Raw genomic sequence first — 17,332 nt, forward strand, 5'->3', positions numbered from 1 at the left:
AAGTAAGTACTAACAGTATTAATTTAATCATGTCTTTTTACTTCTTATATTTAGAATTTTATAACTGCAGCACATATGTTGTTATATTTTTATAAGATTTCATAAATGCATTCATGCTTATTTAGTACCTTGAAAAATAAATAATTTCAAATGACTGTTTCCTATGAATTATATCAAATGATAGCACATAAAAGAGGTCATTTAGAGAAGTAAGATTTACTTTTCTGCATCTTGCATTTGACCTGTTTTTTGATAATAGTGGGTGTTTGGGGTGAGCTACTTGCTATTTTTGCCCTTCTGTGAGCTTTCCCTCTCTAGATGGTGTGTGACTTTTTTCTGGGACTTGAACACACGCTGGCTTCTCTGTCTTCCTTTCATCAGTTAGCTCATAATCCTATGGCCTCGTTCTGTGATGAAAGATTTACTAAATGAATTGCCCCAAAGGTCAAAGCTAAATTGTGTCAAAAATGGCTTTGAGTTATTAAGTTGGTGAACTGACATGGAAATAATTTGAGTCTGGTGATAGGCAGAGCTGGTTTATGTTATTCTGGATGCAAAGCTTAATTGCTCTGTAAAGCTCTGTGTGTATGTGTGTGTTTTGTGGGAACCTTTCACACTGTCTTGTCAGTTCATACATTTAGGAAGTTCTAGATCACTGGATCTGACCAACCTTAAAATGAGGATATTGCCTTAGTGCCCTCTGTGAGTACAGCTATTCTCACTCAGTCCAATCAATGTTATCTGCCAGGAGCTAATACAAGAGAGTGGGTGTGCAGTGTCTTCAGTTCAAATTCACTTCTTCCCTCAGTTGATTGCCTCTGCTGGCTGTCTGAACCCATCAGATCTCTAACCTCAAGACATCTTTTGCTCTTAACTGATGATATTTCTATTCCATTTATTCTGGCTCAGTTACCCTAAGAGCAATTTTCAAGTAATCCATTTTTTACCTTTAACCTCTGATGTTGTTATATGAGTCATTCAAATTATTATTTTCCCAATGTTTACAGGTACCAATCAAGTTAATAGTGCTTGACAGTGACTTTGTAAACTTCATGGCTTTATTCAAATAACATGAACTATCTGTATTAAATATACACCAGACTGTTAAATATAAGACATGTGCCTTCAAACTACTCCCTCCCTTTTTACACACTCCAGTTTCCATGATAGCAGCTATCTGGTTATGAACTTTCTTCCCTACCTTATTTTTATTTATTATTATAATAGTATAGTAATAGTAATGCTGACTTTGGTACCTCCAGACTGGTACTTAATGTTTGGGAACCTGCAAACTCTCAAGTCTGTTAATCCTTTACTTTCAGAGATGACCAATTTGAGAAATTCAGTCTTTTCCAAATGTTAACCCAATCATTTTCCTTTTCTTAGATTGTTTCTTTTAAAGAACGGTCAGAGTGTGTGTATTTTAGATCCTATTGCAGTGCGTGTTTTGTCATTAGATTTTTTCACTTTTTGTCTGAAATTTAGTTGTTTTGAATTTTTGTAGACGACTGCTGGATACCGAAGATGAGCTTGGTGACATTCAGTCAGACTCAGTCCCACTGGAAGTCCGGGACTGGTTGGCTTCTACCTTTACACGAAAAATGGGGATGATGAAAAAGAAATCCGAGGAAAAGCCAAGATTTCGGAGCATTGTGCATGTTGTTCAAGCTGGGATTTTTGTGGAAAGGTAAGTGACACTGCTAATATCTCAGAAATAAAATATGAAAGACAATAACTATAATTACTAGATGAAAGTTATGAGAGTACTCTATTCTACTTAGAGAGGAATTCTTAAGCAGTCATATGACTATCTAGAATGAACTGATACAGGACTTTATGATGAACTAAGCTGTCCTGGATTTAATTTTTATTTCTTATTAGCATAAGATTGAAAGCAAAGGTATTGAGTGACAGTTCTCAAAGTTTTGGGAATAACTGTTTAAAAACAACCATATCACATTCATAAATACACAATAATTTTACTCAAATAAAATGTGATACCTCATAAAATGAACTCTGTGTAACAAAATAAAGCAGTAATTCTCTGCACTAAAGAAAAGGCCATCTTCTTCCCATGTAGTAGAAAATATCTTACATATTGGCTTTCAAATAGCTTTTTAAACATTTCTGCCAATGAAGCAAAGAAGCCTGAGGTCAAATCACTAAGTTTCTGATATGAAATACATGTAATGTGGCCCAATTTTACATTCATTTTTGCTCTTAAGAACACAATTTATTTTTCTGTCTAGGAAGCACGATGTTCCAGAAAAAAATTACAGAAAGGGTTGAAATAAACACATTACCTCTGACAATGTGAAAAATTAATTACTAGAAATCCTCAAATTAAAAAAATAATCAAATTATATATTAAAACATTATTTTAACACTTCTGAAACTAATAAAATTTTAGAACAAGGAAAACTTTTTCAACAATGTAACAATGTGCTTATAATTAATTTAAGGGAGACCATCTTCTAACTTTTAAAATGTGTAAATTCTGATAATAATTTATACTACCTCATGTAATTATCATTTGGGGGGGAAATCTATAATGATAATATTTTAATGACACTGAGTTGTCCAGACTGAAAATTTTGGAACATAAATGGGCACATAACAAGAATACTTTGCTGTCATCAATCTGGTAGCATGCTGAGAGTGCTGGCTTTGCCCAAAGTACAACTCCTTTTAGTAAGATGAAGACAAGGTAAAGATATCTTTACCTAGAAACTAAAATTATATTGATTTTAGTAAACAAAATACTATTAACATCTACTGCATTATACATGTTTAATATATGGTGATCATAGTTATCATTGTTTCTTAAAAGGAAGTCTGTAACTAATGATAAAGGTGAACAAGCTAACGTTAATCTTTCCCATATATTTATGAGATAGTTGAGCACTGTGAATAAATGAGCTTTATGTATACATTTATTTTTTCTTTTCTAGGATGTACAGAAAGTCCTATCATATGGTTGGTTTGGCATATCCAGAAGCTGTCATAGTAACTTTAAAGGTGAAATAATTTTTTTTTATTTTAGTTTTTCAATGAGTTATTTTTTTTTTCAAATCTTCCTAAAATGACAGGGGAAAAAATGAGGATAGGTTTTTTCTGCAATCTATATATTGGAGTATAAATATTATTTTAATATTTAAAATGTAATTGCTCCAAATGTTGGCATATTGTAGATAAAAGGAGCTTGATATAACTAATAAACTGCAACAATGTATAATGCATGTGTGTAAAAACATGTGCTGTTATTCCTTCTTCAGCTTTGTCTAGGTGGACATTGAATTCACTTTTGAAGTAGCATCCAGGCTTGTCAAAACTACATATTTTGTTAATTGTTATGTATATATTATAGAATTGTTATGTATATATTATGAATCATAAAAAAATTTTCAATCAACTATAGTTAAAGGGCAAAAGTTACATGGGAGAAGTGTGCATCACAATTTAGGCCCGAGAAGATATAAAAAGTAAGGTAAAATTTAACAAATACAAAAATAAGAAATTCTTTTCTCTTCTATCTGGTTTTTCCTTTGACTCCAGTTTGAGGGCCAACTATGTTACTCTATGTTAGAGCAAGAGTAGAAACTGAAGCGGTGAAAGTTTTGACTGCCTTTTCATGTGTGTGTTATTTCTAGACATTTCTACAAAAGCACATTAGGCTCATCATTTTCGGTTGCTTATTTCTTTCTTATTTAATTAGAGTGGCAGATTTAACTTGGTCTTCTCGAATAATTTCATGGTAATTTTCCTGTATTAACCAAGAATTTAAGGGGTACTGGCAACAGGATATCCTAGATTGTGTTATTTCTGATTTATTAAACTCCATTTCTAGTTTAAATTTATATTGCTTTGTTATAAAATTTTATTTCGAACAACACTTTGTTTTGTCTCTGATGCATATTAGATTTTAATCTTAAAATTAAAACAGCATTTCCTTTTTCTTGGGTTTTTTAAAAAATTATATTTCTAAAGCTGTAATAAAGATAGCTATTTAGCTGACAAGGTGCATTAGAGGATATTAATTACTACTTGGTGCTTGAGAGATTTTTATTTCCTCAAATATGGGTAAGAAAATTACTTGTTTTATTTTTAAGAAGTATTGCTTTAAAAACAAACAATATTTCAGTATGTAAGAATGTAAATGTTTTACTAAAATGTGCAGAGAAACATGAACTAACACATTTATTACTAAGGAATATTTTTAGTTAAGTAATTCCTATTTACTGAAATACCTCCTTCCCTTGTTTGTTTTCAGTCTGACAGTGTAAGAGCCAAGTATCTGCATTAGTGTATAAATGTAAATCATCATTGCTGATAAAAACCCTCAAGAAATGGAGAACTAAACTTTTACTCAGTGGGAAACCCATAACATACCCTATAAATAGCAACCTTGTAACAGTCTGAACTAATTCTGTGTTAGCTTTGGAATTTGATGAAAGATTTGCTGGCCTCCTTTGAGCTTTACTCATGGCAAAATGCATTCTAACAGAACTTTCAGAGATTTTTAATTTACAATCAGATAAGCAAGTGTTTGGGGGATCAAATCAGGTCAAATGCAAGGAATTTAACAAAGGCACGCAAGCAAACCAAAAAAATAGGGGTCCTTCCATGTGACACTAGTACTGGTTTTCTTTAACAGTATTTTCAAAAGAGAATGTTTTAATACTTTTTATCAGATTTTCAGTTTATTTTCACTATGTTACAGTATACACAGTTGACTCCTTAAAGTGTGCTTAATGAATAAAGTTCTAAATAGTGTCTGCTCAAATTCAAAATCAGTGCATACCTTTAAGGTTGCCTATATATTGTCCAATACTAAGTCTAGCATGTATATGTAAACACTAAATAGACCTTTACTAATAGTTTCTGATAACCATTAAAATTGATTCTGCTTAATTTTTTAATCTCCTCTATTTAGTATCAAAGCTCAAACTTTAAATTAACATCTCCTTGGTGTATAGTATTATTATCATTTGCTACAAGTATACTTTGTGGATTCCTCTGCATGGTTTTGCCTTAGAATTAACTTGAACAAAATCATGAATTAATTGGAATGGTTTGATATATTGCTTCCTGTTCCCAGCTGTTGGGAGGGTTACATTCTAAAGGAGCCCAATTCCCTATAATCTTATCACTCCCTGAGGGAATTGCCCAAAATGGCAAATATCACCACTTTCTTCCTCAGTCAGAAGGTCCACTTCCTTTATCTTACCATGTGTGCTTGGGCAAGAGTATAAATGAACGAGCCAAGATGAGAGTGAGTAATAGGTAATATAAACTGGGCCTCTCTGGGGTATTTGCATTTTAATAATGTGATATCTAAGCTTTAAACCAAATTACTGACTTTTATGGTACAATTTCAGACAATTGTGGCAGATAGGTGCGTAGACTGAGGCTATCTTACCTCTATCCCATAATTGATACCACGCACATGTAACCTGAAAATTAATCTTAAAATAGGTCCACTCTGGAAAAATGACTTATGGCCTAAGTTTGTAAGGATAAGGGCAGTATTAGAATGTCATCAATTTTGTTTCATCAAGTTTGATAACTTTGGAATTAAGGAGAAGATTTTGACACGATATTAAGAATTATGGCCTCACTTATGTGGACCCCTGGGTACTAAGTGGCCTTGTCATATGGGATGCTGGTAAAAATACAGTTTTATGCGCAGAATTGAAATCTGAAACTGCTGAATGTTTATCTGTAATCTTCTCAAGAATTTTTCACACAGACAGAATTATATGATATTGTCACCTAATGTATTTATTCTTTTTCTACAGGATGTTGATAAATGGTGTTTTGATGTATTTTCCTTAAATGAAGCAAGTGGAGAGCATAGTCTGAAGTTTATGATTTATGAACTGTTTACCAGATATGATCTTATCAACCGTTTCAAGGTCAGAAACATGGGAGAAAAGTGAAGTGCTGTTAGATTTAGTTATCTGAAAAGAATGAGAATACAGAACATTAGATCATTAATAAATCAACTTGGTAATGTTTCTAGTTAGTGGGTCACAGGACCACTGTGACCAGTTCACTATTTGATAGCAGCACCATTATCCAGAACTCACTGACATTTCTATATCCACCTGGAGATCATCAGGGCATTATAGCCTCCTTCCAACCAGATACCAGCATTCTCTTGAATTACTCCAAGAACACCCACACAGTGATGGGAATCTGTATCTAAAGAAATATGACATCTGTTCTTTCTAAAACACGGAATAAACCTGTAGTGGCACTTTTCTAAGACTGAAAGGGCTTCTAATTAACTTAATTTAAGGTAATCTAAACAACATATTTGATCCTGGCTTCTGAGTAGTTTGCAGCCTGTTACTTACCTCATTACCTAAGGAACCTGGGAGGTACTGGGAAGCAGTGCATCATAACACCCATGTATCAGATAGGAAAACTAGACTTTCCAAATTGTAATTGGAAAATTTTGCCACTTGAAGAACCAACTTTTTCACTTAACTTGAGAAGTGTGAATTATAACATATTACTTCATCTATCTTAGTTAAATGCTTGGGGATTATAACCCAGCCCCAGGATTGAAAGCTAACAGGCCAGTAAAGTGGTTTTGGGGAAAAAAAAATTCACATTTAACTTTGGGGAAAAAAAAATCACATTTAACTTCAACAAACTACCATCTATGAATGACTCACTAAGTTATCCTATCCTAAACATTGTTGTGCTTATGCTGTTTTAGTGTCTCTCTTTGGGCAAAATATAACCATAATTATTTCTTTCTGTAGATTCCTGTTTCTTGCCTGATTGCCTTTGCAGAAGCTTTAGAAGTTGGTTACAGCAAGCACAAAAATCCATATCACAATCTGATTCATGCAGCTGATGTCACTCAAACTGTGCATTATATAATGCTTCATACAGGTATCATGGTAAGCAAGTTTTCTTATTAAAGTTTGTTAGTTTGGAAATACCAAATTCCAAACTCTTAAATTCCCATTGTCTCCTCAATGTCTATGGAAGTAATATACAAAATAATCTATTGGATTGTTGACGGTTAATGAGTTGTCTGTAATTCATATTTTTTTCAAAATATATTTTGACAGGAATACAATTCTCAGGGAAGAGTGAAATTATGCTGCAAATTTCAAAAATTTGGGCTATTATGGAACATTGTTTGTAAATTCCTTTTCTGATAGAAATTAATAAAAAAGTGATCTTGAAAAAGTCTTTACAATGAAAGTTAACTATAGTACTCTCCCCGCCTCATCACGCCCCTCAATGCGAACTTTAGTTGCTTTTTCTCATATACTCGCAATGCTAGTCAAACATGTCTAAGAGAATGTTGGAAAATATTCATGTGAATTTTTCCAAATTGTCTTTTCTTTTTCTCTCTGACCAAATCAATGAACAATGGATGAATGATTCATCCATGCACTCCTGAGGCAATAAAGAAGAGATGCAGAAATTTCAGGCAATACTATCAATTCCAGGGCTGAGAAAAGGTTCCAAATTGCAACTGGTTTCAGGGGTATGGGCCATGTGAGTCCCAAATTTTGGATTTGCAGTGAAGTCCTACTTTGAAGAATGCAGAAATCTCAAATCTCCCCACATGCAGTGGCATGGCCCTCTAGAAAACTAAACTGTGAGTGTTGACATCATGCCTACTGTTTCTCTGCCCTTTAAGCTGTATCTATGGGCACTGTCTACTTAAGGAGTAAATGTGCCAATGAGCCGATTCAAAAGTAGTCATGTCTGGACATGGTCCCTGGTTGAAATTCACTCACCATTCATTCCAAGAGTCTGATTTGACATTTAAAGGCAGAAGCAGTGGAAACTTACTAAGTGGAAACTTAAACATCCAAAGATAAAGCTTTAAAATATTGTGGGCTTTTAAAATAATAATATATTCAACCTTCCTTGTACTGTTTTCTCTTTCTAGCTCATCTGTATTTGCACACACACAAGCACACACAGAAAAATTCCTTTAAAGCTCTTTAGATTTAATAAGATTTCATTGTTACAGCTGTTTCTTGAACTCTTTGCTTTCACTTGGTTTGATATGCATGACAATATGAAAAACAAAGTTTCTCTGACAGCTGCAAATGTTATTACATTTGAAAAAGTTGCTTTTATATCTTCCTGGTTAGAGATGTTCACATTTCCCTTTCTAAGGCCGTGGTCTTGAATCTGATAGGTGATTTTTATTTCAAGTGTTTGGTATTTATTGCTGCTTTTCTGAATTCTATGGCTTCACAAACCTTAACTGAAAAATGAGATATTTGAGCGTTATTCTGAATTGAAAACTAAATTGTTTAAGTTTCCTCAGGACAATAGGGAATGGAAAATAATAAAGCATCTACTTTAATTATGAAGTACAGTGAGAAATTACATGACATATTATTCTGGGAGATAATCAAGATTTCATCATTTTAATTTTTTTTTTTTGCTACCAGTGTAAATGGAATCAAATTAATCTCCTCTTTCAGCATCAGAACCTCTGTTTTTGGGTGACGTTGAAGAGATGAGGGCTATTATATTAGTGGATAAATAGAAAAATTCAAATCCACAATGTAATTTTACTTTCACACTTGCAAAGAAGACTTGCTCCAGGATATAACTAGTCATATCAAGTTCTCTGGACAAGCCTGGCATGATTCCTAAAAAGTAGTTTCATCAAAAATCATAAAGGAAATTTTTTGAGAGGACTATGGCTTTACTTTAGCAAGTTATTTTGGATGTTATTCATCCTTTAGCTAAAAAAATAAAAACAAAACAATAAAGACAGTGGGCTCTTTATGGCAGCATCTGTTTGGCCATTACAAAAATCTGGTGGGGGTGTGAACAGCAGTGTTCAGATCAGAAAAGAGGGCACCCAGTGGACTACTGTTGAGGGGGACTATAGATGCCATGGTGGTGAGCAACAGACATCTGGATAGGTATGATCTTACACCTCTGAATCACCTACACTATTGTCACCAGAATTACCTTAATAAAAAATTAAAAATAAACGAATTAATAAACATAAAACATAGTGAAAGAAAGGCAAATCATTTTAAGAGTTCATTGGCAATTTTGTTAAAACTAAGTTAAACTAACACCTTGGCAGTTTTTGGAAGCTATTTTTTTCTTTAAAGATTTACTTATTTATTCATACAGAACTGGGGTACAGGCCAGAGATGCGGAGGGTGGGAGGATTCACCAGACACAGAGTGGGGAGCAGAACAGGCAGATCGACGAAGTACACTGTTGAGGGGAGCAGCGGGCGGGTCAGGAGAGGTCTGCCATACCATGTGGATCTCCTCCGGGGCAGGCGGGAATCGAACTCATGAGGAAGTGGCTTAATCTTCTTAGTGCAGTGCTTTAACCTGCTGTGCCACCAGGGAGGGCCTGGAAGCTATTTTAATAAGGTTTTTTACTAAATAAAGGAAGGTGATAGTGAGTATTAATTTTCAAACATACATACATTAAATGTGTTGGTTTTTTGAAATAAAAATAAAGCATTATGGAAAAACTCATTTAGCTGTATTTGACATTGAGAAGACTGCCCACTACCATTAGAGTTATGGCTGATGCCCTGCTGCTTTATGGAGGGCTTTTTTTGGGCGCTGTTTCAAAGTGAGCAAGTATGTGTTGGTGTCCTCCAGTAGCAGCCCCACACAGTTGGGTGACTGTCTCTTGAAAAAGGTCCGAGCAGCATTGTCAGAGATGAATTGCTATGAAGCCATTTTCCTTTAGTTTATTAGTGTCACAGGGGACACCTTTACGCCAAGGAATAGGCTGTACGGAGGTGAGTCGATTCTAGTGTGTTCTCTACCTCCTCCTCTCCCTGGCAGTTGATTAATACATCGCCCTGTGCCACAGTGACAGTGTGTGTGGCAGTTCCATTCATTTGTTAAAGAGTAAATGCTTCACTGAGTGCTGCCAAGTCACCTCTGAATGTCTCTTTAAATAGGAAATCACCTTTAAGGTCTTCGTAAGGGAACACTCGAATCTGAGTGCTTCTGGCACTGTGTTCTGTCTAAAAGGAAAAGTGGAAGAGAAATTGACTTAAAATCTCTTCCCTTTACTACTTGTATTCCACTGATTATACCCAGAAATAGCCTCCTACACTTTGGAGTGACCCAATTTTTCTCCAACAAATTTGTAGAAAATTTGTCACTAGATCTCTACAGAATGTGGGAACTCTGTTCTTGTATGTGGCTTCTCAAAAAGCATTGTTTGGAAGATTGAAAAAGCTGTAGCCTTTCTAGCAATCAGACAAAGGTTTGAAACCCTGTTCCTCCACTTTCTAGCTTGAGTTCCCTTGTCACTAAAGTTTGGTTAATAATACTACCTCCTTTTAGGATAGCAGTGTGTAGTTGATGTTATACATGTAAAGCATCAAACTTAGTTCCTGAAACATAATAACTATTAACATAGACTATTATATATTATGTTAACTTAAGTACTTGAATTATTAGTATTAGTATTATTATATACATTTACTTTCATGCAGAATAAGTTGTGGAAAACTACTTCAGCTAACTCCACAGAATAGAACAAAAGAGGTGTCTAACCCTGTCAGTTAGGCTAATGAGTCATTAAATATATTTTTTTGGATATACTAAGAACTATGGGTCAATGTGATTTTCTGACCTGAGGTTCCACCAGATCTATATATACTCAGATACTTTCTCTGTTACACACACAGACATTCTCTCTCTCTCTATCTGAATAATTCAGATATGAAAATTATATCCTTTGAGTTTAAGTCTTAAATCAAACCTCTGTTAGCTTCTATCCATACATAAATCTAGTTAAATTTTTATCTAGAAATTCTACTTTTGAGATCCTTTTCTTTTATGTTGTTTTCCATAGGAAGAATATTGTGACTTGTGGCAAAAACAGAAATTTGGGATAAGACAAATTTGGTTGAATGCCAGCTCTGCCACTTAGTAGCAATGTGACCTTTGACAGGTTGATTCTCTTAATTAGGGTTCAGCTTTGTTATCTGCCAAAATAAGGATAAAATTGCTTACTTAGGAAATGGTAACTAGGGTAGTTTAAAAAGTTGAGTGAGACCATCTAATTAGTGTTTGTAATTAATATTTCCTTCCTCCTTTCAGCCACCATTACACATGCTATTAATGGTGAATAATTACCTATGATATAATCTGAGGATTACCCATTTTAGAGAAGTCTACCTGAGCAATTCTTCAGGAAATGTACAGCTTAAATAACAATGCCTGAAATGCTAATGAGTCATCATTTTAATCCTTTATTTCTGCCCTTTAGGAATTAGAAGAACCTAGGTTATGTGTTGACTGGCTACTGTTCTAATTGGGAAGAGAGACAACTACACCCTATTCTCTTTAGCTTGTCTTTCATGAATCATCTACAAAAGTTATGGATTTAAGCATTTATTTTATGAATAGGATACTCATTGACACTAGCAACAATGACCTGACAACTAAGGAGTTAAAATTCTACATTCACTAATATAAAATAGATATTTTTTCAATTTAGTGTGAAAGTTCTATGTTTCTCTCTCACAAACTGTTTTATAATATAAATTTAGCTAGTAAAACTAGCATAGCTATAATTAATAGATTCATGGGGAAAGTACAATTTTGGGAGACAGAGACTAAAACCAGTAAACGTGTATAGTCAATTTTGACAACTATCTATATATATAGATATATATCTATATATATATCTATATCTATATCTATCTATATATATATATATATTACAATTTTTGGCTACATAGTCTATATTATCATAATAAAAAAACGCCTTTTAAAAAAAAAATTACAGTTAAATCTATAAATCACAAGTATAGCCATTCAGAAATATTTAAGAATATGGGTGATTATTTTAGGAACACTTTTCTTTAATGAAACAGCAGACTTCCAGTGGTACAAAATGGTTTAAATTCAGTTTCTATTCATTTCATGGTGTTTAATTCCATAGCCTCATGGGGAATTGTATGCTCAGTACAAGTTCAGCCTATAATAGAGGCTATTAATAAGGTTGTTTACCTTGTTTCAGGTAATGACTTACAATTAAATGCACCTACAAACGAAAAACCGCTTATTTTGTTATCCTCCTTTAGGTCTCAAAATCATTTCTGCTTCGGTCATATAACTGTAAGCCATTTATGTTTGAACTGCAATCACTAAAGATATGTTTGTTTACTATTACTTTCCAAATTCAACTTAAGGTAAAAAGTTCAGTAAACTGCTATTTATTCTGTATTTTACTATATGGCAAGACTTGTAATAGGTATTGTAAACTTCTTTTAAAATTCCACAGGCAAATGATCACTAATTCTACTTTCATGGGAACTATAGCGGAGAGGATAAATAATATTTGCCTAAGGATCAACCAAGACTTAAAACCAAGAATGCCTGATTACACAGTCTCTTTCTACTATTCCCTAGTCCTTCCTCCTGGCAAAACTAGTGAAATTCAACTCAAATGACAAATATTAAATTCCTACTATGTACTGAATACCATGATAATTTATGTGGAAGGAGCAAAGATTAAAGACCGTGACGTTTTCAACCACAAAATCCAACAGTTGTCTCCTACTTTAGTTTTGACTTTTACCTATTATACAAAATCTAAATTTGCCATCTAACATAGTTGTATGACTGGCCGTGAAGTTTCTGTGTAGATCTTAATAGTCATACTGCATCTTGCTTTCTGTTTAGAACTTTTCTTCAGACTCCCTGATCCCAAACTTACAATTAGTTACCTATATTTGTTCATACTTCCTCTAGGATCTAATGCTACCAAGTAGAAATTCTATTTGCCCTTTGATTACACCTTTATTCTGTCACCTTTTATTCAGTATGCCTGTAGTTTTTGTTTTAGATTTGTTTTTTGCTTTATACAAAGTCTTTAATTATGCAATTATATGGACTAAAACCACTAATACAAGCTCGACACCATTTTAAGCCTCTTTTCTTACTATCAAGTTCTATAGAATTTTCTGTGGCAATGGAAATACTTTACATCTATACCAGTCATTTTCCACATCTTAACTATTGAGCAGCTGAAATGTAGCTATGGTGACGGAGAAAGTGAATTTAATTTTATTTAACCTATTTCTAGTTTAAATAGTCATATGTAGTTATCCATATTGGACATTACAGTGTTATACAACATGTAAGTGGTAAATAAACTCTTGACTTACCTTAATAATTGCATATTGAATACTTATCTATGAGTTACCTAAATTAAATCCAGTATTAAAAGAAACAAAGTAGAAGAGATATTTTATTAAACCATTCAAGTTATAACAGTAAGTTCAATGTATATGAAGTAAAAAGTCTGTATTTTATTTAAAGCATTTATCCTTTTTTGTTGCTATGAGTTTTAAATTTACAGTCTTGAATATAAGCAATGAAGAACAATTGTGGTAAATTCTTGAACAGTTGCAAATCTTTACAAGGCAGAAATTAAGTTCAGTTTCTCTAGTAAACAAAGTGAACTTTTTCTATGCTCCAATGGAAACTTTTCTCACAGTAGAGTGCTACAAAAGTTAAACTCGAGGCCCTCCCTGTGGTGCAAAGGGTTAAAGCACAGCACTATGAACATGAGTTTGATTCCCTGGCCAGGGAAGTGACCCACAAGGCATGGCAAAAATAAAAAAGTTGAACTACAGACATATTAATGTATGTGCTATCTGTTAAAACTAACTCAACTGGAAGATTTCATGAGAGTATAAGTGGTAAGGCTGAGAGCTCAAAATCCAGTAAGTGGGCATGTTTTAAATCATAGAAAAGTACTTATTTTTAAAAAAATGAAGAATATGGTATAATGTTGGTATTGTGAACTTACAGATAATGAAGAATCATGGACTTCATGAAGCATCCATTATGCACAGTTAATTGAGGAGAAATGGAAAGAAAATATATTCAAAATAAAAAAATAACGATAAGATTGCTTAGACTAGGTGCACTGAAAATCTTTTTTTTTTTTTTTTGAATGACAACATGACTCTTTTTTCTCAATCTAATGGAATCTTTCTTTAATTTATTAGCACTGGCTCACTGAACTGGAAATTTTAGCAATGGTCTTTGCTGCTGCCATCCATGATTATGAGCATACAGGAACCACAAACAACTTTCACATTCAGACAAGGTAAGTTAGATAAAGTATTAACTTTTCAAAGTTAAAATCTGAAATTTATTTTTCTTCACATGAGACTATTTAAATATAATGAATAGCTCTAATAATAATATAATTTAAATAGAATACAAATAATATTAAATTGTGTAAGACAATGTCTCCCTGACTTCACACTTGAGCATCATACAAGATATTAACTCGTGATACAAATCTTATAACACACTATTTAACGCACCAACTTGGTATCAGGATATTTGTAAGTAATAAAATTTCACTTTGGAAACATAATGAACAATCAAAGAAATCTTATTTCCAGGTTAGCATGATGCAGTAATTTTAAAATAATTGAGAAAAAAAATTTAAATGGCAATTATTAAGGTTAAAATATCAGTGGAAGTATATTAGCCTGCTGGGGAGGCCATCAAAAATGACCATAGGTTGGGTGGCTTAAGTAACAGTACGTTGTTTTCTCAACTCCTGGAGATTAGAATCCCTAAATGAGAACTGCAGCAGGTTTGGTTCTCCTGATGATTCCCTCCTGGGTTTGCAGACAGCCAGGTACCCATATGTGCCTATCATGGCTTTTTTTCTCATGTGTGATTCTCCCTCTCCCTAGTGTCTCTTTCTTTATAAGAAACACAATTATATTGAAATAGGGACCCACCCTTGTATTTAATTTAATCTTGATTATCTTTTTAAAGGTTTAATTTCCAATATACTCTTGTTCTAAGATACTGGGGATTAGGGCTTCATTATATGAATTTTGGGAACACACAATTCAGTCCCTTATTGCATGGGTTGTACAAATGTGTAATGTCATGAATTCACCATTAGAAAATACACATTTTCACTCCCCCAAGCCACCTGTTTTTCATTTACCTAGTCTTTCCCTATTCTCTTTATCCCTGGCAACCAGTGATCATCTTAATATCTGCTGTTTTGCCATTTCCAGAATGTTACATGGCTCAAATCACACAATACAAAACCTTTCAGATTGGAGACTCTTGACAATATGGAACAAGACACTTTTCATGGCTTGTTAGCTCATTTATTTTCAATGCTGATAATATCCTATTGTGTGGATATATCAGTGTGTTCACCTTGTACCCACTAAAGGAGATATCAGTTGCTTTTATTTTGACACATATGAATAAATTTGCTATAAACATCTGTGTTCAAGTTTCTATGGGACTGGTTCATTTTTCTTTAATAGCATCTTTCATCTTTAATAATTTGTACTACTTCTAGCTATAGGGAGTTAATATTTTGATATGAAGCATAGAAGCATGTCTTCAAGAACTAAAATGTCTAAGATATTAATAAAATATTTCTAAACATTTATGGTTGATATGTACCTAAATGTTAGAATATAAGATATTTTAGAGCTTCTAAAAAACCTGAAGTTACTAAGATATACATTATAGATCATCTGGTTTAAATCTCACATTTTGGAAAGAGAAAATAATTTCTCACGAGGTAAAATGACCTATTTATATATACACAGTCATCTTATGGCAGTGACAGAACTGGGAGAGGAGCCTTTACTTTTAATCCAACGTACTCATCCAGCTCTGCTCCCATGCTCAGACAGACGATGATAGCTTTCACATTGAAAGTCTGAAATTGGAGAGGGTTATAAATCACAGCCCCTTGGTGGAGACAGTGGAAGAGCTAAAATTTAAACAATAAATTGTTGAGAAGATATTCTCTCTATCTTTAAGTCCCCAAACTGACAGAGTATGAAAGGAAGAGGAAGACCTTAAAGTCTGGGGGTACATTAGGAATGTGATTGACACACAGGTTTGTAGGTTATAGGAATGTGGTTGTTTTTATTGTGCTAAAGTTCAAAGGAAAGTTTGACTATGCAGATAATTTTTTCTGATCAAAGACTGTTCTACAACCGCCAAATCCATATTAAGTATACTTTATTTAGACAACTCACTTTGGAGCTGAGGCCTATATAGAACAACTTTGGAAAGTGGAGACAATGAGCCAGCCTTCTCCATCAGCAGTTATCAGGTCACTTCAGCTTTCTCCATTTACAAATAATTTACAATGAGATAAAGAACTCTGATGCACTTATGTATTGGACTGCAGAGAAGATGGAGAAAAATAAGACGAAAGAGGAGGGGGAGGTAGAGGAAGGGAAGGGAGTAAAAAAGGAAAAAATGAGGCAGTGGAAGGAAGAGGTGGAGAGGGAAAGCTGGAGGAAAGGGAGCAATAGGAGGAGGAAGTTTCCATATTTTCCCACTTTATATTAAGAAATTCTGTATAAAAAAGAGGGCCAATCTGGTATTTTACTTATTTTCTTATAAATTACAAAATTGTCTACTGGAATCAATTATTTGGATGAATTTTACAAAAACTTTTAAAAGTCTGATCAAAATGTTTTTGATTGATGTTATTGACAAATACCACAAATACAGCCATATAACATGCCTTTGAATATGTGTCACTATTTTCATTCACAGTTTGTCCAAAGAGAAAGGTCTTAGGTCACTGATAACAATAATTGTATTTTATATTATTCATTGTTGCTTGAATTGGTAGTGCTTTTCTAATATGGAATTCTATTTACTGGATAATGCAAAATGAGTGAAAATAATTTAGGACATTTGCAAAGCTAGATTTGAGTTCAGTACAGATATTATAATTCACAAAATCCTTGAAAGTGTAAATAAACAGAAATAATTTCTTTGTTAAAAAGCACTTTAAGCTACATGTTACCATGGATACTGGATGTTGCTTAGAATCTTATTCTTAATGTCAAAGACCATCTGAAACATTAAGACCATGCTGTATTCTCAGCACCCTATTAAATTTATGAAACAAAATCATATATACTATACTGGAATTAAATTTGGTTCAAAAAAATCTTTGTATGTCAGAAGAAATATACAGTAATGCTTGGAAACATGTAATGTAATAACCTTGGCAATACTGCCTGGTTAGAATTGAGGTCATATAATATAAATGATGTGATTTGTAAACATTAGGTTTTCCTATCATTTCAGTGAACTTCTGTAAATACAGAGTTATTTTTACATGACAAGTTCTGTTTAATTTTCTATTAAACAAGGATTATTTGTATATTTTTCTATTTCAGTTTCTATATATAGTCATGTATCTCATAGCAACATTTCTCAGATGAACCATAAATACAATTGTGGCTCCTCTATATAGGTTATGTGTATAGTAAACTATACCATCTGAATTTGTGTAAAAATAC

At 33.3% G+C, this 17,332-nt stretch overlaps 1 protein-coding gene across 3 annotated transcripts in view; it reads left to right on the forward strand.

Moving 5' to 3' along the window:
* PDE1A (phosphodiesterase 1A, calmodulin-dependent) overlaps positions 1-17,332 on the forward strand; it is a 244,068-nt gene that overhangs the window by 199,964 nt on the left and 26,772 nt on the right. For all 3 annotated transcript variants that reach the window (XM_012728738.1, XM_012728746.1, XM_004674849.2), the window contains 5 exons: positions 1,505-1,687; positions 2,952-3,018; positions 5,799-5,915; positions 6,774-6,914; positions 14,015-14,115. In XM_012728738.1, the coding sequence (XP_012584192.1) occupies positions 1,505-1,687; positions 2,952-3,018; positions 5,799-5,915; positions 6,774-6,914; positions 14,015-14,115 (609 nt within the window). The remainder of the gene's footprint in view (positions 1-1,504; positions 1,688-2,951; positions 3,019-5,798; positions 5,916-6,773; positions 6,915-14,014; positions 14,116-17,332) is intronic.

Source organism: Condylura cristata, unplaced genomic scaffold (genome assembly GCF_000260355.1).
Source record: "Condylura cristata isolate star-nosed mole 26May11 unplaced genomic scaffold, ConCri1.0 scaffold00002, whole genome shotgun sequence".
Classification (NCBI taxonomy): domain Eukaryota; kingdom Metazoa; phylum Chordata; class Mammalia; order Eulipotyphla; family Talpidae; genus Condylura; species Condylura cristata.